A 27,974-nucleotide genomic window follows, 5' to 3' on the forward strand; every position below is an offset into this window, starting at 1 on the left:
ATGGAGGTGGTGGTCTTGTGAATGGAGGTCGTGTAATGGGAGGTCTAGTGATTGGAGGTCGTGTTATTGGAGGATGGGTAACTGGTGGTCTAGTGAATGGAGGTCTTGTTATTGGAGGACGAGTAATTGGTGGTCTAGTGATTGGAGGTCGTGTTATTGGAGGATGAGTAATTGGTGGTCTGGTGAATGGAGGTCTAGTATACGGAGGTCGTGTTATTGGAGGACGAGTAATTGGCGGTCTAGTGATTGGAGGTCGGGTATATGGAGGTCGTGTTATTGGAGGACGAGTAATTGGTGGTCTTGTGAATGGAGGTCTAGTATACGGAGGTCGTGTATTGGAGGACGAGTAATTGGCGGTCTAGTGATTGGAGGTCGGGTATATGGAGGTCGTGTTATTGGAGGACGAGTAACTGGTGGTCTGGTGAATGGAGGTTGAATAATTGGCGGTCTAGTGATCGGAGGTCGAGTATGTGGAGGTCGTGTTATTGGAGGACGAGTAATTGGTGGTCTTGTGAATGGAGGTCTAGTATATGGAGGTCTCGTGATTGGAGGTCGTGTTATTGGAGGACGAGTAACTGGTGGTCTGGTGAATGGAGGTCTAGTGTATGGAGGTCTAGTGATTGGAGGTCGTGTTATTGGAGGACGAGTAACTGGTGGTCTTGTGAATGGAGGTCTAGTGTATGGAGGTCTCGTGATTGGAGGTCGCGTTATTGGAGGATGAGTAACTGGTGGTCTGGTGAATGGAGGTTGAATAATTGGCGGTCTAGTGATTGGAGGTCGAGTATATGGAGGCCGTGTTATTGGTGGTTTAGTGCTTGGAGGTCGTGTTATGGGAGGGTGAGTGATTGTCACAGGATTTGTTGGCTCTCCTGGACAACGATTTATACAACGTTGTTTACAGACTTCAATATTACAAGTTATATAAACATCCATTACGTCTGGGAACTTAAAAGCATTGAGAGATGTAAAAGCTATAACGCTAGCTCCAGTATTTCCTGTTTGAAATGTACGTTTCCAATAGTCAATCAACTTTTGCTGGACAGGACACCCTTCTAAGTCCGTTAGCTGAAGCCTTTTGGTGGCACTGTCATTGTAGTTAGGAGTATCAAATGCGTAACAGTCTTTTACACGAACATCAACGTCTACAGTATTTCTTCCGATATATATTATGATAGACATTTCTTGGCCAATTTTTACAATTCCATTGATTGGTTGTATTTCAGGAAAGGTACCTATTTGCAGATCCATCCAACATTCGATTTTGTCACCTTGAAAAGGGACCTTTGAGAAAAAGATATTTATATAAAATAACTTTTATCCCATCTCATTTCTATGTTTTGATATTAGGGAGTTTATTAGATTAGGTATTAGGAAGGAATACATTTGCATACTTGTGGATGTTAGAGCAAAAGTGCCTTATTCTCTAACTGATCTAAAGTTATCAAAATTTGCAAATACTAATTTATTTCTTTAAGTCCACCAAGTAAGTTCACTAATATAGTAATCTCACAACAGCCAACATTTTTACAACAAAGGTTAAAAACTCAGTATGATTCCTAAGAATATCAATCTATTGTCAGTAAAGTTTTTTTTTTATGATTGCGTCTGTTATTAAAAACTAAATACATGCAAATTAATATTGTATTACAAGAAAGTGAATCTAATAAAATATGAATACAGATTTAATTTTTATGATGAGTAAAATATACGTTTAATGAAATAACTTTCAAATAATCCGAAATTAATAATTTGTTGGTAGTAATTTAGGTTAATTGTATTAAAGATTACAGGCGATGAAAAGTTAAAATGTTGTCAGAAATGTAAAGGTTGAGCTTTCTTTGTGTTAGGAGATTTCAATGCTCCCATGAGCGTGTGCTGGATAAATACTTTATGCATGGCAGATAAATTATATTTTGTTTTGAATACCATGACAATTATCAAGGTTTTATTATAAAAAAAGTAAAGTTAAAGAAACAAATTGTTTTTGAAATAACCGCATAACTAAGTGGGCTAGAATGAATCTCCTGAACACAAATGAACACCCGAAAGGAAATAAGAAATAGATATTTCTACACATTGTAACAGACAAAGCGTCATTAATCGTAGTTTGCTCAAAATAAATTTTAGATTTTAGAGATAGTGATTATTTTACGGTAAGAAATATAGACGAGTCTAATAATTATATTTGGGGAATTATATTCAGTGGAAGAATAGCCAGTGATCAGCTTAAAGAACAGAAAATGAGAAAAATAAAGTAAATATTGTGTAAAGTGATACACCACTAATTTCTTAACCGAATAAAAACAAGGAAATGTTAGGTTAAATTAATGACTGGTTTTGATCACAACAATGGAGAGATGTTATTTAATATGTTGAGCCAATAATTAAAATTGGTGATAGTAAAAATGAAACCGATTTTATAGAAAAATGCTCGAAGAAAAATACTTACTGTTATTTATCACCAAAACAAATAGGAATTATAAGTTGAAGATAGTAAGTAACATAAAGATTTAAAACACGAAATTTTTCTATATTATTTGTGTGAATATGCATTACTAATTAAAATGAACAAAACTTCATTACTTACTTTGCACAAGTATCGTAAAAATTGAGTTATATTAATAAATAAGTTTCAATACCTTACCGACACAACATCCAACATGTCCACAACGAACGGTTGAAATTCAATACGTTTTTCATAAGTATCAATCCATTGACAAGAAATTCTTCTGGCTAAATCCCATACTTCTTGGAAGCTCGGGTCCATTTGAAATATTATGATGTTTTCAAAATTTAGAATAGTGTGTGGGTTTGTGGAGTCTGGAAATGTCACAGTACCACAGTCTTCTTTTGGTATAAAAAACGTGTAATCAGAACGTCTAGAATCTACCTCTACGTATCTGAAAACAAAGATTACTTTCTTTTTTATTTTCTCTGTTTTTCAAATTGGTTCAAAGTAAGGTTTTAATGTCAAAAATGGAGTTGCTTTTTATTTATTCTGAAATTGTGGACAATACAGACTTAAAAACGAAAATACATCTATTATTAGCAAATTCTTTGAGAAATTATTGGCAGTGAAAGAAGAAAAATAAACACCAAATATTTCCAATATATCCATCATATGCATATATTAATTTTGAATTACCATCTATGAATATGCAAACTTTTATTCAAAATTTTCAATGGGTTTAAGCGTATCTGTTTCAAACCCGAAATGAATAATACTCAATTGCATCAAATATTATGTTGCTAAATTAACTTCATTATGTATTTCGAAATAATTACTTAGAGTCTTATGCCAAAACCAAATAAATTAAATTCAGCACTCATCCAAAGCAACAAAAAAAAAAAAAAACATATTCTAGATAAATAAGAGATCAGGATTATATTGGGAAATTTTTTGCAAATGTAGTAATAAAAATATATATCGGAGCACGACGCAAATATGTGACATTTGAACTTTTTTCGTTTTTAGTATCCAGGACTATGATGGTTTTGTTTATACCAGAAAACATATTTGAATGTGGAAATACTCTTTGAATTAAAATAGGAACAACAACACTTATTTAATAATTGCTATAAAAATATACAGATATCAATACACTTTAAACTGAGGAAAACGTTTCAGACTCAGACGTACATCACTAACAGTTTTGGGAAATATATTGGTCTAAGCATATAAAAAAAGTTATCTTTGAGAGTAATATTTTAAACATGAGCAGCATGGCCAATATAGATTTAATGATGTTAATATATCTCCTTGCTAAGTTGTAAATTTACTGAATTGTAATACGTAACTGCGACAATTTGTATTTTATATTAGTAACATATGGATATCTTAACGTCAGCTAAAAATCTTCGACTGAAACTGTAAGCTTAGAGCTTAAAGTAATTTGTATATTAATTTTTTTTCTATTCAGCAACAACAACTTAGAATAAAATCACAGCCAATGAGATTTCTTACACATTTCGCTTTTTTTTTTTCGTTAAACCTACTTCATTCTTGCTTGTTTGGGCGCTTGACTCGCGATATGAGGGTCGCGACCAAACACGCTCGTTCTTTCAGCCGTGAGGGGGTTATAATATTATTGTCAATTCCTCTATTTGTTGGTAAAAGAGTACCCCAAGAGTTGGCGACGGTGGATGGTGATGACTAGTTTTGCACTGTTGAATTAGGTACGACTAGTACAGATATTCCTCCTGTAACTTTGTCCAAAATTAAAAACAAACAAACAAACATTTTCGTTTATTAGTGCACAGCTACACGCGGGCCGGATGTGGTCTAGTAGTTAAGTGTGTCATATTGTGAACTTGGAGATCCACAGTTCGTGTGTTCACGTGTGAAAAAGTTGTGCAAACCATGGAATGGCCCATCACAAAATGGTCATTATTATTACAAAGTGTTTTGACTGGTAAACCCCAAAACGCTTATTCTGCTCTCTCTCTCTAGAAGATTGCACCAATTGCCTTAAAGCATACGAGTTAGTACCTGAGGCTTATCGCCAAAACGTTCGAGGCTATTGCAAGCAAAATAATCAACTTATATGGAACTCATCCACGAAAATGATGCTTATTTTGATCGATGGTGTAATTCTCTGCACATAGGCAACAGTTTCGACAAATTAAGACAATTACGTCTACTTGAGGAACCTGAACGCTGTACAAGTGACGACTTTATACTTTTTTATATGAAAATAAAGTGTAACACTACGGCAAACAGTTGCTCTTTTCGATTATTATACTTTATAACACATAAAACTAGTTTTCATAAAAAGTAATTCCTGCCAGCTCAGCAAAAACCCGATAATGGGGCTTTGCTATAAGAAAACAAATAATCATGTTATGATTCACTTGTTAAGTCTCTTATCCACATTCCAAGTACTTTCAATTTGCTTCAGATTTCAGAAATATAAATTAAAATTTGGATAATTTATTTTTAAAGGAAAAAACTGGAAAAACCTTCTTTGTTCAAATAATTTTTAATTAAATATATTTCTTATTTGAATAAGCATGTAAATATTCATTAATTTCAGTGGACTCAGCAGATAGCCCGATGTGGCTTTGCTATAAGAAAACACACACATTCACTAATTAGCATAATTTGATATAACGATACATTGACTCACCCAACCTTGTCCCGGCATGCGCAAGCGTGTTAAGGCGTGCGACTCGTAATCTAAGGGTTGCGGGTTCGCATCCCCGTCGCGCCAAACATCCTCAACCTTTCATCCGTGGGGGGCGTTATAATGTGACGGTCAATCCTACTATTCGTTGGTAAAAGAGTAGCCCAATTTATAGCATCCGGGTTAGAAGCTTTAGTAAGTAAGTTTTATGAACAAACTAAGATATTTATATCTGTGAAGACTTATTAGTTAATGTTTATGATTTTGTCATTAAAATTATAGCTTTTTATTTTCATAATACTTCTTGTGATTGTCAAACAATTAAGAAATGGCCCGGCATAGCTAGATGGTTAAGGCGCTCGACTCTTAATCTGAGGGTCGGGGGTTCGAATCTTTGACACACTAAACATGCTCGCCCTTTCAGCCGTGGAGAGTTATAATGTGACGGTCAATCCCACTATTCGTTGGTAAAAGAGTAGCACAAGAGTTGGCGGTGGGTGGTGATGACTAGCTGCCTTCCCTCTAGTCTTACACTGCTAAATTAGGGACGGCTAGCACAGATAGCCCTCGTGTAGCTTTGTGCGAAATTCAAAAAAACAAACAAACTCACCTAACCTAGCAAAATAAAAGAATATAAAAAAAATATTTATTTTCATTTCTCCAAATTTTATTTGATATATTTGAAATCAGCATTAAAAACTTTGGTAGATTGTTTAGGCAGGGTATTCATGATGAAACTTTATAGAATGGACGGCAACTGCCTGTTGTGGAAACGCTAGTGTAGAGGACGACGTTTCGAAAGTATTTCACCTTTTGTCTTTAGGTCAGTGTGTGTGGAAGGAAATACTTGATAGGCATTTAGGTTAATTTATAATTTCGTTCTCCAAAGGTGAACGAAAAATAACCAGAGGCGGTCAGAAACTATTGTTTCTCTTTACCCCACACGAGGCAAGAATAAATTAGTTAACTGATCACGAAGATAATTAAGTGAATTTGAGTGGCTTGTTGGTTGTTAATCAAGAGCGATGGTCACTAATGACCTTGAAGTTCACAGTTTTATGTATTTAACTGAGGAGCGTCGGGAAACAGTTGACAAGTGGGCCGACGAGCCGGAGAGAAAACGAAGAACGAAAGGAAAAGGTTCAGCACAACATTCACAAGTGTTCGAAGAATTACGTGATGTAAATATTGTCGAAGTGAAGGGAGCAGAGAGATGCAAACACAGCACGCCGACATAATTAAGACTCATGACTTGGATTAACTGGACTTTAAATACTTAAAATTTAGGTACTAAAGTGACGGACCTCTTTTCAGGGCTGGAATCTATAGATCCTATGAAACGGAACTTTTGCTGTGGGGGGGGGGGGAAATGAGAGTACCCCAAGAAAACCCACTTTCACGACCAGGGCACCGAATAAAGGCCCTGACCGTGCCCGGAAGAAGAGCTGTAAGGAAATAAAAATACAAGGATTAATTACAAGAGATATACAATAGCACTAACAATAACAAAGAGATGTGCAAATGATAATAATAAACATACATTGCAACTAGGATGCGTTTAAAACTAAGAAGACGAATGTTCTGAAGGACATGGCGGATCATCTGCGATGCATAGGTCTGATTTTAGCTTGGGCGAAGGAGGAGAGATGAGGAACTTCTTGTTTCTAGGCAGAGTGTTTCTAAACTGGAGTTCTTTCTGTGCTAACTTGCTGGATGCTCTCGTGAATCGCATGTTTCCAGGATACTGGGTTTCTTGATGAATCATGGCTGTGTTTGTTTGAGAAACAGCGTCTGCTGTTAGGACATTATCGGTCGAAGCAGAGGCTTCACAAGTTTTGGTCTCTTCAGTGGTGGTTTGGATGCTCTAGGATATTTTTTACTGAAATCTGTTTGGGTACACTTGTCGGATGATTGGTTTATAGCTTGCGGAGGGTCGATGGGCGGAGTGAATATTCCGTAAGGTTGCAAGACAGGTTCAGGTTGCTTGGGTGTTCTTGGTTTGGTTGGGTGGCGTCGGGGGCGTTCGGCACTAAAATGAAAGATGTGATAGTAGCAGCCATTCCGTAGAATGGTATCGGCAATATGTTTACTGGGTGTTACAATTTTCATAAAGTTGGTAGCTTGCTGGGAGGATTTCGAGTATATCCAGTGCACGGCGTATATCACGGATTTGGTTTGGTTTTCAACGGAGCATTTGATTTCACTTGATTGAATGGAGTGGTGTACTCTTCTCAGGAAAACAGTGAACAGATTAGTAGGGCTCTTGGTGGGTGCACATCTGATTTTAATAGGGGTATCCCATGGTACATAAAAGTAAGATAAGTCTTAAGGCGTTGACGGCTGGAGAAGAAATCCCCCTCGGCGTAGAATTCGCGTTCTGGAAGGGTCTAAGGAGGCGCCAGGCTTAGCCTGGATAATAAACGTGGCAACTTGAAGAGGCGAAAGGTGAGGCGGTAGGCCGTCGACGATTACCGGCGGGACCGTTGACGAGATCGGTACAGTAGGACCAGGTAATGAAAAAGTCATTCATTACTTTGTGTGTGTAGGTACTGTCGGTCTTTTATGGTGTCCTGGTGGATTATGGAGAGCGTGTTATGATTGGTTGGATTATTACTGTTTCTGATTGGAGGAGAGATTTTCTGTAGATTCAACCAATGGCAGCCACAGGTTACTCACCCGTAATCTGGAATTTCTGTTTAGTGAAGGTTTAATAATGTTAATATAAAATGATTCATTGATTTTTCTTGTCTTCCAGAATTTGTCTGTATCGATGATTCTAGTTTTTTCCACAATCCACCAGGACACTATAAAAGACCGACAACACCTACCTACACACTGTCCTGAAGACAAAAGGCGGAGAACTTTCAAAACGTCGTCTTCTACACTTGTGTCTCCACAACAGGCAGTTGCCGTCCATTCTACAAAATTTCAGCATTAAAAACTATTTTCCAAAATAATTTTTCCCCCATTTGAACGGGGTGCATGAAACAGAATAGATCCATTGTATGCTCCCCGGGTGGAAGAGTAGAAAGTTTACTGACTTGAAACGCTAAAATCTGGGGTTCCATTTCCCGCGGTAGACACAACTCACTGTGGCTTTGCTCTAAATGAAACATAATAAAATAAGTAAAGGTAATTTCTGTACTTACTGACAACTGGGGATACTATAGTATCCTTTAGAAAAAATAATCCCATTGTAAGGCCTGTCAAACTGGACACTGACCGTCATACCAGTCTTCTCACACTGGACATCTAAAGAGATCAGTTGCGGCATTGCAGTGATTGGCGTCAATTCATTTATCTGGGCCCATGTGGCCTAAAATATAATAAAAACTATTATTACGCATCAATGTGATATAATTATCTCTACTTATAACAGTACTGTGTCTGTAGTAACAACATAAGACCACATTTTCCTTTAGTAACGTTTGAAGCCTATGAGGTTCAAGGTGATACATATTTTAGATCATGTGATCTTAGAAGAAATTCTGTACCGAAATTACAAATTAGAAGAAAAGGAATAAACCCCAAACAGACAGAAAGTTTTTCTCGTTATTTCTGTTAAAAAGCTTGGAGATTTATATGTGATATAAAACTAAGTTACTTTCATCATGATATATATAATGTTTCAACTGAAGAACTCATAAAGTTTGCGGTAAAACCGATAGACGATAACAGTGTGCGTATTATGTTTAAAATTGACATAATGTTATCTATTAAAGAGAAGCACCCACTAATGATATTTACAGCAGATTGTCAATGTTATAAATAAATCATTGCAAGAGTAGTATTCATTTAGTGTTAAAAGTTTGTCAACACTACTTATGATAGTTTATCTAGAATCATTTTGATTCTTATGACAGTCTACTATCATTTACAGTTGCCAATATCTTGATTTACTTCGTTTTTCTATATTAGTCTTAACATTATTTATAATAAATGCATTAATTTTCAGATAGTGATGTGCATTTAGTTATCGACAGTCTAATAAAAAACAACTTAGGTGTGAAAAAAGGTGCGGCCAAAAAAAAAAAAAAAAAAAGACTGTGTTACTTGAACGAAATCGAAACTGGCGGCCAATCTGGTAGTTACATTTAACAGCGTTGATGAGAAGTTTACGGTAAAAATTAACTCATTAGTTAGCCAGGTCGCGTTTTTCCCTCAACTGTGGCATGATTATGTGTAAAACAGAACACACGGCCTAGTTAACTAATCTAAAGTTAGAGGGCCATGGCGTTAACATTAATAAGGTTACGAAAGTATTCTTAGAATACCTAAAATGTTTGGGAATATTAACAACAGAGAAAGTTTGGAAATTGTATAGACACGAGAATCAGGTAAGTCTTGTATCAGTTTTCGGTTGGTAGGAAACCAGTGGGTCGTTGAAGTACGGACCGACATGGCCAAGTGGTTGACGCAACGTTTCGCGGGGTAGGATCCCCGTCACAACAAACATGCTCGTTCAGCTGTGGGAACGTTATAATGTGACGGTCAATCTCACTGTTTGTTGGTAAAAGAGTAGTTCAAGAGTTGACGGTGGGTTCCCTCTAGTTTTACACTGCTAAATTAGGGACAGCTAGCGCAGATAGCCATCGTGTAGCTTTGTGATAAATTAAACAAAAACAATCAGTGAAGTATTTGTGTCATTCTTATTTATCGCAATGCTAGTCAATCAATTAGCCATGAAACTGTACACATACATTTATTTGTACGCTACTTATAATACCGTTACCAAGGGTTTTCATTCATTTGTAAACTTTGACCTACAACATCCAACAATGAAGTAATCTGTAGGAATGTTACAGAATACTAATTTTATGTTTCTTACGAGGATGGGCGTGGCCTTATTTTCACCACATAATTAAAAAATGGAGCCAGCATAACTGAAAAACAATGTTACAGCAATACAAAATAAAATACAATACGTTGTACAAAATACTAGTATATCCCATTGGCTTTAAAAGTTCACAATTTATGTTCATGTTACTATAAGTAAACAAATTTATGAATGTGAAATATATTTCCCAGTTTCCTTCAACAATTTGTTTGTTTACTGTTTGACGTTCTAGGTTTCCATATAATACTATACAGAATTTACAAATATTCATACTGGGACGTTGCCTAGGCCAAGTAATGGTTGTAAGTTTTCCACTGGCCTCTTTTACTTCTGGGTATCGTTTCATTCCATTTTGAGACCTGACATGACCAAATGGTTTGAACTCTCGACTCACAATCTGAGTGTCACGAAATCGAATTCTCGTTACGCCAAACATACCCGTCCTTCCAGCTGTAGAGACGTTATAATGTGGCGGCACATCTCAATATTTTGGTAAAAGAGTAGCCCAAGAGTAGGCAGTAAGTAGTGATGACTAGCTGCTTTCTCTCTAATCTTACATTGCTAAATTAGGGACAGCTAGCGCAGATAGCGCTCGCATAGCTTTGTACGAAATTCAAAACAAACAATAATTTCTTTTGTTGCATATTTAGACTCGCTATCTTGTTGTATTATGAATTCCTATCCAATAGGTCTTGTTCCTGAGAAAATAACGAAGTGGATATACCTATCAGTAATCAGGGTGTTACGAGTTCTGTATAGATTTCCAATACGTAACTACGTAACCTACACTTGTGCTGATCCCCAGTTTACTGTAGTTCTTGTACATTGACCATGATCTTAGTCTCAACTTTGCGGTTAAACAAACTATCGTTGATTATTCTTAAATAGATGTAATTTTGATTCACCTTCAAAGGCATTTTCCTTCTGCCTCCCAGTAGCTGAGCGGTAAAGTTGAGGACTCACACTGCTAAAAACTGAGTTTTGATACTCGAAGTGAGCACAGCGCAAATAGCCCATAGTGTAGTTCTTCGCTTAACAAGAAATAAACAAACATGTTCCTCCTGTTTTGCTTATCTTACTCTTTGAATTCTGAGTCCATTGCAACTTTTTGGTTTGGTTATCTTTCCTAAACACATCTACTAAATCCTTTCTATAGCAATGTGTATATTACCATTTGTATAAAACCTGTTCTTACATCTAGATCATTGATAAGAGCTCCATTGAATTGTCATCTACCAAAATTATAAGTTATTTTTGATGAGTTCGAGCTTTGTACCTTCTTTCGTTTTTAATAGGGCTATTTCCACATACCCGTCTTCAGAGCTCTCAATAGCTTAACTTTGTCTTAAACATTTTACCACTTCAAGCTATGGCGTAAAGTAACCTTCAGCAATCACAATTTTGATTTCTACATGTTTTCTATACTGAGTTTCTGTTCTGTCTTAGGAGTTGTGAGTGTATTCATTACTCTAGTGCTGGGAATAGTATGACTCACTTTACTTTTACAGATATTATGCTGGTGTGACACTGATTGAGTGAATGACAACGAGTCACAATTTAAACTGTAAACATTAATTAAATTCATTTTCATGCAATAGAGGAATATCAGTCTATTTTCTTCATTCATACCAAATTTATTCACTGCTTCTGCAATTAATTCATTGTAACATTGTAATTATGCAGCGCAAAATGGATTAAAGTACTTGTTTTATGTATTTTATTTTTCTTCACAATGGAATTTCTGTTCAAAGATCAAGACATACAAAAGTGTATCGTGCGGCCAAGAGAATCTGCTGTGTGTTATTAACAGAAGTGATAGTTTGGTGATATTGCGCCTACGGTATCTCAAACTGTGATACGTTAAACTATCCCATATTGTCTGTGATTATGCTTTACTGGACTCTTACTTCACATATGAAATTTCAAGGCTATCCGTTAAGAAATAGTTGAAATCCAATTTTGATTGAGTTTCTTCTGCACCGAAAGTACAGAAAACCTGCTTAACTTTTATACATTTTTTTTTCCAAATTTGATATACTGATATATCTTTTCCTTCTATAATTAAAAGTATCACTTGGTATAAACATAAGCCTCACGTTCTACGCCCCCCGCTAGTACGGCGGTAAGTCTACGGGCTTACAACGCTAAAATCAGGGGTTTGATTCCCCTCGATGGGCTCAGCAGATAACTCGATGTGTCTTTGCTATAAATAAAACACCTAAACACACACATTCAAGTTCTAAGTTATAATATTAAAAATATAGTACACGACACTGCCCCTTCTTGAGTTCTGTAATACCTTGAATAATCCTCATATAAAAATAAAAGATTACACTAAACTGTCCATTTTTTTCTAGTGCTTTTCTCCTTCAAGGCCATTATCATACAGATGAAAATGGTCTTTTGTCCCTTTTTATCACTAACTGCTCTTTCAATGAGTAAATACTACCTACGTAGGTGGTTAAGTGAATCCAGTAGTGGCTATATTCTTGTTTGTCCTATAAAAAGGTTTCGATGCTAATTCTGGGTTCTTCAGCAGGTTGAGTGCCACTTTATAAATTCATCTCTGTAGTTACTAAGTTCACCATTATTTAACTGACATATTTACAAAGACAATAGTAGTGGATGATCTTTGACTTGGATAACCTAACCTTCTTGATTATGTAAACGAAATAATTTATTCTTTTCAGTGCAACATGTGTCTCTTTCAAGCACCTATTTAACTATAAAGTTTGGTCTTTTGTGCAGCAGAGATTGTATAACATTACTATATTACCTCATTGGAATTCAGTGTTATCAGCATTAACATCAGAGCAGCTTTTCATTTTATCACTAACTAATCCAAATCTTTCCCAGGTAAAGCCACGTATGATATCAATGGCATTCCTTAATTTCTGTACATAATTTAAGACTTCTTTAATTGACTTTTCTCCTGATGAGAGTACAAAAAAATCTAATGGTACATTAATGTCTTTCCTAAACAACAATGATGATTGTGTGTTGCCTTAGCTTCATGTATTAATGTATAATAACTTATCAGTAACAATGTAAAATACTGATCCTATGTTTTCTTATGTTTATCCTCAGAGGTATCTATTTCATTTGACAGTGTGCAGTTGTATATCTTCTCCATGCTGTAAGAAGATGAATGAAGGGTTGATAACGTGTTTTTTTTATTCCAAGGTTCTAAAACATATACCAGCCCAAACTTTCAACCGTAGTCTGAGTGAAGTTCCATAGGTGGGAAAATCTTGAAAAAAATTCGTTGACAGATTTTTCTTGTAGAATTTCTGCTTTCTGATATATATTTCTAGTTATTTGTGATATAGTTGATTATAAACATAGTATATTTGTTTCCACAGTGCTCCAAAACAATACTGAAGCAACTGCTTGTGCTATTTCTTTTACAGACTTTTTCACTCACAGCACATTTCATACATCTTACCCAATTCTTTACAGATCCCGGGCATCCAACGTAATACAACCATTCTTTTTTCTTATTAGCTTCAGCATCTTTTTAACGTTTAAGCGTCCTTTCGCAATGTGATTCATTATGCTCACAAGAGGATATGTTATGATATTGGAAATGAATCACATTGTACTCTTGCGCTGCGTCAAAATGTTGTAATCATAGAATCAGTTTCCATCAACATATTGCAAGGCTTTTCATCATTAAGCTTATGAAACCATGGCTTGATTTATTTAAATAATGAGCTTCTTGTCTCATTTCAGGCAAATAATGTATTCTCAGCTGAAGTCCGTCCCATATGTTCAACTAATTCTTGTTTCTTGATGTTTGGTTGGCTCTTTGTTATTCTTTTGGTTTGGTTGGGCTCGAAAAGTCATCCTTTTGAAGTATTAACAGCTTTTGCTTCCTCACATTTTCGGCTATAATGGCCAGGTTTCTCACATCTATACCTGGTCCCTCTTTCTGGTATCCTTTGGGAAGAGGTTTTATTCTCTATAAACTTTTGTGAGCAGTTCCTGGCAATATATCCTATATTAAACAACTATTGTCTTGTGGTTTAAGTCCCCCCTCATTCTGTGTACCTAACTGTCCAACTAATCCTTTTAATTCCTGTAGAGTGTAGACTATCGTTAGAGGAAATTGATGTTTCAATACTACTCAGTCTAATTTGTGTTATTTGTTAATCTGTGACTTTAATGCTTTCTAATTTTAACACCATCTACAGGGATTCTTTAACAATGTAAACTTTCCTTGATTCAGTCTAATTCTCATATTTTTCTTCTGTTAATGCATATACAAATAAGTTATGTAACAATGAATCCACATTTTCATGAAGAGTGTCTAGATAAGTTAATTGGGCAAGTCTTTTAAATCTTCCACAACTTTGGCTCAGGTCTCTTATTTTCTCTCTATACACAGTTTTGCAACTTGACACTGGATATTTATGACATATCACTCCAAACCTGTTGTATAAGATCGCTACTTAACGATAATAGTTGTAACGGCTCTCAGCTGGAAAATTATTTAAAGCTGTCAAAACTGGTCATTTTAAATAGAAAGCAAAAATTAATAGTTTGTCGCTCACTGTTTCACCTGTTAACTTTGAAAATTATTTCGAATTGATCGCGAAATACCTCTCATGATATTTTTCCCTTATAATTTATTAATTTTTTTAATCAGACAATGTTGGTGAATTTTTGACCTGAATTAATATTGATATAGTTCAGGAAGGTCCTGCAGTAACTGATGGCACAAAAGTAGTGATGATAAGTACAGACCAAATAAATTCTTCTATTACATACTGTAGAGTATGTGGTTTTTGAAGCTGGAATTCTTAGGCAAATGCAGAGAGAGATGTTGCTGTTTTGATCTTTCTATTTACCAATTCTTGTTACCAATGTATTATTTTATCATTGGGTTTTTCCCAACTCATTGATCTTAATGTTATAATATTACTATTCTTCAACTTTGTCATTACAGCCCTTGTAATTCTATGCCTGTTTAGTATTCTTATAATTTGCCATACCTTTGTGTATGTTGCTTTCAATCAGATTTACTTTTGTTTATAATTGTTCTATAAAATTACCTCTCGTTTTCAAATTCCACTTTAAATTCCCATATCTTATATCTTAATCTTCTTTTAATTTTCTTTCTCTTCCTCCCCCGACTTTCTTTTAATTGTTTCATTAACTTTAACAAACCTTCCATAACACCTTGTGAGATCACTTCGAAAATTAAAGTTTACTCAATGTTCTAACGTCCTCTGGTGAGACAGCAATAAGTTTATGGACACGCAACGTTAACATCCAAGGTTCAATTATCCGCATTTGTTTGTTTTGGAATTTCGCGCAAAGCTATTCGTGGGCTATCTGCGCTAGCCGTCCCTAATTTAGCAGTGTAAGACTAGAGGGAAGGCAGCTAGTCATCACCACCCACCGCCAACTCGTTGGCTACTCTTTTACCAACGAAGAGTGGGATTGACCGTCACATTATAACGCCCCCACGACTGAAAGGGCAAGCATGTTTGGTGCGATCCTCGGATTACGAGTCGAACGCCATAACATACTTGGCCATACCTGGCCTATCCGCATTTGACACAGTAGATTGCCTACTGTGGCTTTAATATGAAATAAACAATATTCTATTTTATTGTCACCAAAATAATTCTATTTCTGACATTAGTGTTGTAACGTTGGTTTCTCATTGGACTAATTCATTTAAAGTATTTAGTGAAAAATAAGACAAAGCTCAGCCTACGTAACAATGATAGACTAGTTTATTTCTTCCTTAACGTTTTTACAGGCTACCTTCTCAAGTAGGCTTAGGTTTACAAATGACGCTTCAACACAAACATCTCGCTAATAATACTACAACTACGAACAAATTAATTTACTTTCACGATGTTACTGAATATACGCAATAAACTAACACTGATCCATATATTTCACTGAGTGACCGGCAGTCTATCAATCGAAAACTGATTCAATACTTCACTGATTCTCGTACCTATAAGACTGTTTTGTTTCTAGACACTACGCGTAGCGTTTGTAATACTGATATCCCTGAGCATTCTATGTATTAGGTATAAGATTATCATTATACATTTTCTTGATTTTAGCATCATGAGCTTCTTGTTAACATTTAAATAAAAGCGTTGAAAACACAGGTTAAAATAATATTTTCAGCCGCGGCATATAGTTTACAGAATAGATCCGAGGTTTTTTCAAGTGCAAACGTTTAGTTCATAGCTTTATCTCTTGACCGACTTGAGAACTATTTACAGCCCTGACTGTTGACGATTCTTTCTTGTTGTAATAATATATTGTACTAATTATAAATCAATTATTTCCGATTATTCACCGTTTGTGACTTCTGTACGAGCGTCACCTGTGCGCTTTAACAATTCAGTTTGCTATTTATGGGCTGTTTGTTTCGAAAGTTGATAGTCTAGTTAAAAATTCTCAGCACCTTAATTAATCAAAACCACAGTTAAATGGAATGTTTTTGGAAAGCTAACAATGCTTTATTGCTACGTTTATACTACAAAATATTAAACAAATACAACCTCTTAAACAGAATATTTATTTACATGTATTGTTTCAGTTACTATTAAAAGGCAAACGACTATTGTCTTGTTAAAATTAATACATAAAATGTTAATTCTAAAGGTAAAAAAAATAATAAATTCTTGATGTCAAGAAACTTCTGCGTAAGTATTGTTTTTATTTCGTTGACTTCACTGTAATTTGTGAATGCTTTTTAAAATTTCACATGTTTGAATGGGATGTAGTAAAAAATGATCTTGGGAGAAACAAGTAGAAGTCTTTATTGTTTGTCGTCATTTATTAATTACTTTTAGGCTTGTTTCCTCACAGAAGAACACTTCTCAAGCTTCATTCTGTTAGTTTGACTACTGAGAAGTGGCGCACTATAATTATTCGCATTCTCTTGTGTCAAAACAAAAGAATTCTTCCAGTAATAACCCTACTTTCTACGCTTGACAACAGCGTTATATCTTTTCAGTGGGAGCTTTCATATGTGACCTATTTAACGATAGTGGACTTTGTTCTAGTTTTTATAATCTCTTTATTCTTGTTTCTTAAGAGCTGGACTTGTCAAACGAGTAGCTTATTGTTTTGTGTCTAATGAGGACATAAAGGATGTTTATCCTATTTTTTGACCTTTTCTTAAAGATAAACAAGACATGCACAATAAAAACAAGTCTTACTGCTTACCTATTATATAGTTTACTAGATTTGAGGTTGCAAACATTTGCCATCATATCAAAAATAAAGCTTAATCATTATCGTTTTCACTTTAACTTTGATCATTTTATTGCGATTCGAGTCATAAGTTTTTATTACATTTACTATTAAACTTTATTTTATTCTTCAATTTATAGCATACAGTACGTACATATCAATAAAAATAAACATATGAAATTAAAAATATTTAATCAGCTTATTGGTGGAAAATCTCTTAATAACTATAACCAAAAATTTCTATAGCTGTTATTAAACAAAACACAAAACGGTGAAACTGGTATTCGAAGCCTATTTTAATTATCTTTTTATATTAACGTATGTCTGAAATGAACAACTTATGAACTTTACACGAAAACATAATATCGTAAAGATATTAATAATAATAATGTTGAGATTACTTTGAAGTTGTTTATTACATCGAATTTTACAAATTATCAAAACGTATTAAACAAGTCGCACTGATATTATATTTTAATAGTTACTTACAATAATAGAAATAAAGTTTATTGCCATAGCACAAGAATTTTAACAAACACTCAGTAACCGACATTATTAAAACGCAAATAAAACTCGCTAACTGGATATGATCTTTAACAATTGTTTACGAACAAAACATAGGTAACATCATCAACCAATAAAAATAATCTTTATTTTCAAGTTGCTTTACGACACCAGTTTAAAAACTCCCTTTGTTTAAAATATAACGTAACGTAAGCCATTTGAGACTGCCTTGCAAGGGCAACACAAACAATGCAACGAATAACACTGACTAAAAGAAAAATTTGGTTTACATGCTTCTTATACGACATGTTTTGTTTTCGAGATTTTATCTTCATGGACAGTATTTACTCGTTAAGAGTATGTTTTATTTCCTTAACAGATCACTTAGGACTACGTAGAACAACGCTTATCGCTGCTTGATATAATAACAGATGCAACGGAACAGAACAGACAGAGCAAGAAATCTGTTACAAACCGCTATACATCAACACGAAATATTTTAAAAGTTCTAGAAAGAACGTATCATTATATTTTCAGGATAGGAGACTACCTCGCAGTTATTACTACTTTTGACCTTGTGAATGACTTTTGACAATTCACGGTTCCACAATATTGCTTGAAAATTTCAAAACTTAATAATTCCTTACGCCCACCTACCTTTCTGAGCTATACCGGTTTGTGCGGATACTACCTCTTGTCAGTAAATATGGGTTATTTCTTTTGTTTCGGTCTACTTTTCTCAGTTAGACCAGTTTCTGAAGATGCCACCTCTTATCAGAAAGCACGAGTTAATTTTTTTTTTATCCTGGTTCACTTTTTGGGTGAGACCGTGAAATGACACCTTTCGTTAACCGTTACATTCTAGATTTTATATATGTAGAAACAGCTGGTATGGGTAGAGAAAGCACTATGTAGAGAAGCGAACAACGTTTCGACCTTCTTCGGTTATCGATGAACCTGACGATGACCGAGGAAGGTCGAAACGTTGTTCGCTCCTCTACATAATGCTTTCTCTATCCATACCAGCAGCTTTTTTACATATATAATTTTCTCTACAAGTGGGTTTTCACGTCATCACGGATTATTCTAGATCTTACTAAAGAGGTATTCAGTAATACTGCTGTCAATTAATACCTCAAGCTGCCAATTAATACCTCAACACTTGTGACTCAGAATAACTGCTTGCAACATTTACTGGGTAAATTCTTAAGATTCTGCTAATGAAAGTTATTTCCTAGACAAGTCTAACCTAAAAATTTTGTTCAGAATAAAAGGTAATGAACCTGTTGAACATAGATTTTCTTTAATATTACGAAGATTATAACAACAAAAAATTATAATCTTCTTCATAGAGTATTACACCAATAATTTCGAATGACGATATTTAACATTTCGAAAATCCGATGATATTCATAAATACTTGTCTATTTGTTTAAATTGAAATTTAACACTAGTAAAATATGCTTACGATATTTGAAAAGAAAAGAAAAACCTGTAAGTTTCATTTCAATCAAATCTGAAAGAAATGTAACAGAAATTACACATATTTGTGGATCTAAGTAGGAATTAAAATGTGTTAAACAAACATTCAGTGTAAGGCGTTATACCCGAATCGAGGGCGTGCCAATGGTGCTTAACTGTCTTCCCGGGTTTCATGGTTCGGATCTCACAATCGATCTATAGGGAAAAAAATGCTCTTCGCATCTTGAGGCCATGTATGCGTTTAAAAGTGACAGCCAGATCAATGTTTTTGATCTTACAATTGTAGTTTAAAAGTTGGCGGTGAGCGCTGTGGATTAGGTACCTTCCCTCTAATCTGTTACATGTGTAACGTTTCGCGAAATTCTAAATAAAGCAAGAATCGTTTTCCCCCTCACGCACGACATGGAGACAAATGTGCTGAATATTGTTGTTCAGTAAGTTTGTATTAAATTTGACGAAGAAAACGATGAGTTCGTGAATATCATGATGTGAGGTAACCTTAAATGAAGCATGATGGAGCATGTTTTCATCTTATTATTTCGTCAGTTTTATTAACGTGCATTTCATATCAGAATTTCAATTTCATATCTCAGTCTTACTTATAACTGGTAAACTATGAATAGTTGAGATTAAACATACCTGCAGATATAGTACTAACAGTCCTGTGCGGAGCCACATTCGTCACGCAAAGCGTTCCTCCTGAAAATAATTTAATAATGAACGATCAGTTAATGTAATATAACCAAGAATAACAGCAATAATTTCTTTTTGTGCGTATATTTTTACGCTCTAGAAATACGAATTTTGATATGAGTAAAAACTGTGCAGATTAAATACCATAATTATCAATTAATAAGCTTTGTACAAAATAATTTTAAATCTATTAATGTTTCCAAGCTTGACCCCAATGTTGATAAATATAACCACTCAGTGACTTTAACTAGTTTAACTCTCCGCTATTACTGATTTACATAATTTCAACGGGTGATTATCCAGCAAGTGTTGTTCATTCGTTGTCTTATTTTTCATTTTTAATTCCTGTAAATTTAATGTCACAGTGGCATCTCTTCTAGTTTGCTTAAAACCGCTAAAATTGTTCTTTATAAACAGACATCTAAAGAGAAAAATGGATGAAATTAGTGCTTATTTCCCGCACAATATCATAATTTTGTCGTATTCGCAAGTACTTAATCACAACGTTTTTAAAATGCTCTAGTTTTCTTTAATTTTATAAGAATCAAATACAAGATAAAAAACCTTAAAATTAATAACGAGGTACCTTTCTAATGAGCTTTTAGTCCCTAACTCACGACAAAATGTGCAACAAGTGGTACAAATACGGTGTCAAAGTTCGCCCAAGTTCTGTTTGTGTTCTTTGTCATGGTAAACTTAGTGTGGACAAACAAAATATTTTTAAACTTCTAAAGAAGGGTTAATATTTTTTATTCTGTAATGTGATGTTTATATAGATATGCCGCCCTGGAGCGTGAAGAAGCCATTTTTATTTGGATGAACAAAAAATTAACATCCAGCTTACATGCTTGCAATGACAGGAATACAAGTATCTCGGTATCGTAAATATTGGTAAGACTGTTATCGATAGACTTAATATAGAACAAATGACACAGTTTGCGAAACGTTTCTTGAATATAAACTGATTACTTACTTTGGTATACGTATTATAAGCTTTACAATATTCGATGGACACAACGAAATAAAAGGTCTTATACAGAGTGTTCGGAAAGTCACTGTGTAGTTTTGTAATCATACTTTATTATCTTTCAGATTTTGATCCCAATATGGTTTTAATAACTGAAGAACGTGTAAGGATCCTGGCCTGTATTGATGCCAACAGGGGTCACTTTCAACATTGTTTATAATTGTCATTCATATTTACCTCCTGTATTCTATATTGAAACATGTCTGTTAATAAATATACAAGTGCACAGTGACCTTCCGAACACCCTGTATAATCTAGACGTAGTTATTCAATTTTTGTTGAGTTTATTTTTCGTTTACTTAACTGGTGCTATGTGACAAAGACGACATTAGCAGAAATGCCTCAACAAACATTTATATAAATCTATCCATGTGCCAAAGACGATATTAGCAGAAATGCCAGAATAAATATTTATCTAACTCTGACCATGTGCCAAAGACGGCATTAGCAGATATGCTACAAGAAAGGTTGGTAAAGTTACGCACATATTAAAGTTTCGTTTTATTTTGAATTTACTTTATTTATTTGTTGAATTTCCCGCTAATCTACTATAAGGCTATTCGCACTTTCCGTTTTTAATTTTGAAGTGATAAACTAGAAGGAAAGCGGTTAATCAACAACACCCACCGCCGACTCTTACAATATTCTTTACCAACATATAGTGAGATTGACCTCCATTCTATAATGATTTCATGATTGAAATAACGAACTTCTTCGGCGACGGGCTTCAATCCCGTGACCCATCTTTGAAGTAACATATTAAATTATCTCTTGTAAGGCCCCGGAAAAAGCTTAAATAAAATAAAGTTAAATTTGTTGTTTGGGGATACATGTGTGTGTGTATAAACATAAAGTTTTGTTTTATTTCGTTTTAAACTTTCTCCCATGTGGTTCAGCGGTAAATTGAAAGGTTTATAATGCTAAAAGTAAAGATTCGATCCCTGTGGTGGGTACAATGCACAAAGCACTTATTGTGAGCCTTATGTTTAAGTAATAACGTGAAAATATTTTAAAACTCAGTATATTTATTATAATTTTTATTAGACGCAAAGCACTTGTTCAAAACATTGTCGAATAAATCGTATTTCGATTTTTCTGCCAAATGAGTTGTATGATCATTTTAACCAAACTGTCTATGTGTCGCAGCATTTTCAGTTTAAATACCTATATTTCAAGATAATGAATAATGCAAAGGTATATAAGGTATACTTCGTCTCCGAAATGCCGTAAGTGTTATTCACAACTGTTGTAATCTGAGCTTGTCTCATTAATTATTAATAGTATACCAGTTAACAGTTCTAGTGTGATGAAAACTGTAACAGACTTCTAAAAGTCTTGTGATAAGACATTGCGATTGGTGAGATGTTTATTTTAGCGCTAGGTACCATAGTGTGCTATCTGCACTCTGTGTATCACTCGGAATCTAACCCTAATTTTATCATTGGAAGTCCATAAATTTACCGCGACTCACTAGAAGGCTTAGATAAATGTACAAAATTCATAAGTATCATTTAGTTATTGAAGCAACACCACATAGCCGGATTATTAATTAGACTAGTATCATAAGGAGGCTTCGAAAAATACCGAACTGTGTACGAGTGTCTTTATTCGACGCCTTCAACAAAACATTTTAATCTAGTTTTATATTTTAACTGAGTTTTGACAACAATCAATACGTAGCCATTTAAAAATGATAATACTTATGGCTTTGCTCTTTTATGTGATGATTAAATTTCATTATTTTGAATAAATATAAATTATTCTATAATTTTGTGATAACTATATGCTCCCCGCTAGTACAGTAGTGAGTCGACTTACAACACTAAAATCAGGGGTTGCTTCCCCTCGGTAGACTCAATAGATAGCCCGATGTGGCTTTGCTATAGGAAAAACACACACTGTATGTCTAGCTTGGTGTAAAACTTAATAAAGTCTAATATTTAAGAGCTCGAGAACCCGCGATGGATTTCTTTCTTTTTTTTAGGCTGCTTAACATTTGTTTTATAGTCCTCTATTGGTTTTAACAAAGGTGAGTCATTTTATGAACTTGATCGTTGAAACAAATTATAATTCAAAAAGTATATGATGGAGTTAGGGAGCTCAAGGTCCAATGCTAGATAAATCCAGTACTGCCTCATTTTCAATCACGTTATATGATTTTAAACCAGAATACAAGATGGATTTCATTTTTTCTTAGGTTTTTGTAATGTATTTGCTCGAAACTAAATTCTAGTTTTTCATATCTCCTACATTATTTGCCGGGTTCTGTGTGTGTGTTTTATTATAGCAAAGCCACATCGGGCTATCTGCTGAGGTGAATCGAACCCCTGATTTTAGCGTTGTAAAACTGTTGACTTACCGCTGTACCAGCGGGGGACTTTACCGGTTTCTCTTAATACGTTAAGTTGTCGCAAGCTACTTACAGCGATTATTTAAAAGGCAAGTTAACTTTTTTATTAAGAACTAGATGCACGTGGATCCATTGCTGTTATCCCGTTCCCGCACAAATGAACTTTGTACTTAAGTTCATGGCTACTGTAAGATGACCCAATATTCGATTAGATACGAGTAGCCCAAGAATGGATCTTGTTAACAGGCTGTCTTCTCTCCAGCTTGTTAGTACAAAACAGGTAAGTGAAGATAATTTTTTGCGTAACTTTAAGTTTCTAAAGTAAACAAACTTGTTCAATATTTTTTATTTAACTAATGGTGGTCCATTTCAAATATTCTATTGGGGAATTAATTTATTTTAAATAGAATAAAACTTTAGGTAGACGTTTTGGAAAATATTCATAGATTATTTTGAAATTTTGAATTTTCTATTCATTAAAAAATGTTCCTCAGCGACTCAGCTGTAAGCTTACAGGATTATGACGCTAAAAAGTGGGGTTTTGGTATCATTGGGGGACAGAACAACGACAGCTCGTTGTCTAGCTTTGCGCTTACCTACAACAAAACCAAACCCTTTATAAAAAATAGTAGAGAGATTAAATGAAATGTAGTATTTATAATTAGAAAATACAAATAAAATGGAATTCCGAATTTTCTGCTGAAGAAAACCTCTAATAAAAACAAATAAAAGTGTATAAGTTAAGAAAATACTTTGTTTGTTTGTTTTTGAATTTCGAGCAAAGCTACACGAGGGCTGTCTGCGCTAGCCATCCCTAATTTAGCAGTGTAAGACTAGAGGGAAGGCAGCTAGTTATCACCACCCACCGCCAAATCTTAAGCTAATCTTTTACCAACGAATCTTTTACCGTCACATTATAACGTCCCCACGGCTGAAAGGGCGAGCATGTTTGATGTGACGGGGATTCGAACCCGCGAGCCTTGGATAACGAGTCGAGTGCCTAAACCAGCTGGCCATGCCGGGCCTCAAAGCAACTGAAAATGACTTTTAAAGCTACGAAATACAAGTTCTAACAATGAGAAGGGCATGAAATTATTTTATATGCGTTATTTTTTCCCATAAAAGTCAATGTTGCTTACGTTTCAATGTCCATGAACCGAAACACAGGTTGAGGTTTGGAAAAACATTCACTAAAATAATCAATCGTCAACTTTTGAGCATATTTTAATATGTGTGCCAAGGCCATAATAGGTGTGCTAAGAAATGTATATGTCCCTCACCTTCTAACCCTTCCTTTTTCATGCTTTAAATGTTAAAGGGTGGTCATTTGGCACTGACTTAAAGGTCTTTCATGGTAAATTCTTCCCCAGTTATAGAAGAATCATTACAAAACCATAAATATTACAAAGAGTAGTTGTGCTCAGGTGGCTAACGAACACAAACTAAATTAATGTAAATGATTTGGTGTTTATGAATTGCTTGACATCTGTTAATATTTACACGAAGGTTAAATTTTGCTATAGAGCGAATAGCTTTTTTTTATTCAGATCTCCACTAATTATAAAATAAAAGTTACAAACTAAAACTCGCATAATAAATTCAAGTTATTTTTTCAAGTAGGATGGTATTTTGCTCTGAAAGCTAACATTGTCGAAGTAAATTAGCTCATTGCTTTTCAGTAAGGAACCCTTTTAAAATATGGTAGAGCAAGACCCGAGGCTTTGTAATTTGTGACACTAATGATGCTAATGCTTTTGTTAAACATCTTATGAGATGGAGTCAGTATTGTGATACTTGAACTGTATGTCTTTATACTTTCTACAAAAAGTCTATTGGATGTGATATTAAAATGTAGCATATGGAATAACGATTCGTTTCATTCGTATTGGAGCAGAATAACTGGAAAATGACATTGCTAGAAATCAGTAAATTTCTTTAACCCTTTACACGTTTATTGAAAGTATTTCAAATAATGAAAATATATAGGAAGAAAGACATCTGAGGCCAGTAGAATTAGAAGGACATTTTTTAATTATGGTAAAACTTAGTTCTTTTGACTATTTAAACAAACCTTGGAACTTTCGAATATGAACGTAATTCATAAATATTATAATCAGATAACAATTTCACATCCAAATAATGTCACAAGGGGCGTTAGAATAAAGCTTGTATAAACATCAATAAACCAGTCTTTCCTTTCAAAACATTTTGGTATAGCACTTTTTATATGGTACATAGTTTTAATCACTACCAAAAAAGCTGCAAAGTTGACAAAAGTTTTTGAAACTCTTTAATGTAGTCAAAAGAACAAAAACAACATCTTGCTATATATCATTATTTTTAAACATACGTATAAAGGAACTATGGGAGCAGAAATGATCAGAAAAAGCAAAGAACTTCATGCTTTAACTGGCTCGGAAAAAATGAAGGCTTAATTATAACACTAAATAAAACACTCTCGTTGAAACGCAGATTTTTTTGTTTTCAGAATACTTCATAAATACTTGTACGAAGGGATGCACAATCTTAAGGAAAGTAAAAATAAACGAATTCATTTTGTTTTGCTCAACTTGGATTCAGATTAAAGTAGAAGGATAGAGCAGTCAACTGAGGCGTGTCTCTCGTTTTAAATTAAAATTTCCAATACATTACTCGCGTATTTCTTCTTTCCTACTACAAATGTAACCAAGAATTGCATGTAATAAAATAAGTTATTTATGTTTGGTTTGTTCTGAATTTCGCGCAAAGCTACAAGAGGGCTATTTGCGCTAGCTATCCCTAATGTAGCAGTGTAAGAGTAGAGGGAAGGCAGCTAGTCATTACTAACCACCGTCAATTCTTGGGTGACTGTTTTACCAACTGATAGTGGGGTTGACCATCATATTATAACGCTCCCACGGCTGAAAGGGCGAGCATGTTTGGTGTGACGGAGATTTGAACCCGTGACCCTCAGATTACGTGTCGAGTGCCTTAACCACCTGGCCATGCCGGGCCCAGTTATTTAGTCTCTTGAAAAATCTATTATATTTCTTCGCTATAAAACGAACTATTGAGAGGTTCAGTGAGTATTTTTTCAGTCTTGATTTTGTTTTGTGCGAGTTCACTTTGTGATTATATTTATGCCTGTTCTGGATAAAATAGAGAAAACACTTGTTAAAGGACGAATGTGGTATATATTAAGAACGGCTTTCTGTCATCTATTCTTTGTTGTTTATCTATTTGGTAACAGCTTTTATACATTGTTGTTGTTGACTATTTTATAAAAAATTCCACTAGCCTACATATTCCTAGTTATTTTTTATCCAGGTTTGAATTGAACTGTGTTTACTGTTTTGTTTCCATGTGTTCTATTGTTTGCTCAGGCAAAGTGGTGATATACCAATGATGATTGAAGAGTTTAGTCCTATTGAAATCTTTGTCCAAGATTTCGAGAGGATTCTGCCTTTACTGTAAGGTTTTTCTTTAATTTAGAGGCTTGTTTTATGTTTTGTTCTCAACAATTATTATTCACACATTTGCATTTATTTCTGTCATGTTTTATTAATTTTATGTTTAATTTAGCTTACTGTTTATGCTATTTTATCTTTGAATTTACTGATAACTTTGCTGTGAAAAATTTGTGTCAGTGCTCCAGCGTATTATCCATCTGCTAACCTAGTTTAATCATTTGTTGCTCTTTGAATTTAAGCGTGATCATTGTACGTTCGTCTTTTTGGAAATTCATTGGTGATTCGCAGTGAAACAAACCTTACAATAAGGAAGTTATTCATATGTACTATAAACAGTAAACATACTAATTAAGGCAATAGCAACAAAATATTTTCGAAGTGCTGTATTATGTAAAAAAACAAACAAAAATTATTTCGATGTTTTACTATTTTTATGGAAGGTATCTAAGTTTACAGTCGATAAATACTTATTAAAAGCTGAATGGTATAATTTCTCTCAAACTTATCTATGACACTAAACAGTACGTTAAATGTGCTTGTTCTTTTCGAATTGTGACACAGAATATTTGTTGTTATTTCCACTACATCTGAAGTATGTATCAGTAATTATAAAGAAACTTCAGAACTTAACGAACACGTATGAACTAACTTGATAGGAAGGTATCATTTCAACCACTTAGTTTTACTAGTGATAACAGACTTTATGGGCACAGAAGTTAATAAACTATCAACAGTAAATGAAAAACATTATATATATTTTATATTCACGCGAACGCTATACTTTGTCAAAATCTGTTTGAATCAAATCAAGTAGGGCAAGCTTTATACGGTAATGACTTGTATATCGAACTCACGTCTTTGAACAGAGTTTATTCTACTTACTATTCTTGGCAGGTAAACCTATTGCTTCTTCAATTCAAACTATTTGCACATTCATTTCATTGTTCGGCCAACTTGTATGGAAAAATATTCGCCCCATATGACTTTCTTTGTTCTTGGGATTGCAAATTGTAAGTAAGATTTTACCACATGAACAAGAGTTACAACCACGAACGATCTTTCAGAAAAACCTACCTGTTATCTTTACAGCTGGCGACGAGTCCGAAACTTGTTTGGTAAGTGATATATTTGTCCCAAATCTAGATTACTTCACGAGAAAGACGACTGTTCTTGGAACAAAAACTGCAGTGCTGTTACTTTTATAACGATGACACACTTTTATGCTATCCCTCCTCCTTAATTTGGACCAGTAAGAAAGTTGTTTAACTTTCCCTTGTCA

The 27,974-nt window shown here is 34.4% G+C and overlaps 1 protein-coding gene across 3 annotated transcripts; it reads right to left on the minus strand.

Moving 5' to 3' along the window:
• Nucleotides 1–10: 10 nt before the first annotated feature.
• Nucleotides 11–27,921, minus strand: LOC143234944 (uncharacterized). Of its 3 annotated transcripts, none has more exons than XM_076472643.1 (6): nt 27,770–27,921; nt 19,816–19,875; nt 8,273–8,439; nt 2,645–2,900; nt 822–1,281; nt 11–596 (listed from the first exon to the last, which is right to left on the minus strand). In XM_076472643.1, the coding sequence occupies exons 2-6, from the start codon at nt 19,852–19,854 to the stop codon at nt 274–276; spliced, it is 1,245 nt and encodes a 414-aa protein (XP_076328758.1). In that variant the 5' UTR covers nt 19,855–19,875; nt 27,770–27,921; the 3' UTR covers nt 11–273. The 3 variants fall into 3 exon arrangements, with proteins under 3 accessions (XP_076328758.1, XP_076328757.1, XP_076328756.1); XM_076472642.1 differs by having other exon boundaries at nt 11–746; nt 27,770–27,919; XM_076472641.1 differs by having other exon boundaries at nt 11–1,281; nt 27,770–27,918.
• Nucleotides 27,922–27,974: the final 53 nt, after the last annotated feature.

Source organism: Tachypleus tridentatus, chromosome 12 (assembly GCF_004210375.1).
Source record: "Tachypleus tridentatus isolate NWPU-2018 chromosome 12, ASM421037v1, whole genome shotgun sequence".
NCBI lineage: Eukaryota > Metazoa > Arthropoda > Merostomata > Xiphosura > Limulidae > Tachypleus > Tachypleus tridentatus.

What these genes read in the sequence shown, in the direction of transcription:
- LOC143234944 (XM_076472641.1), bottom strand. Translation starts at nt 19,854, where the DNA reads ATGTGGCTCCGCACAGGACTGTTAGTACTATATCTGCAG. An exon ending in TGTTAGTACTATATCTGCAG is followed by an intron (nt 8,440 to 19,815) that starts GTATGTTTAATC and finishes ATTATATTTTAG; the next exon opens with GCCACATGGGCCCAGATAAA. An exon ending in TATAGTATCCCCAGTTGTCA is followed by an intron (nt 2,901 to 8,272) that starts GTAAGTACAGAA and finishes CTTTGTTTTCAG; the next exon opens with ATACGTAGAGGTAGATTCTA.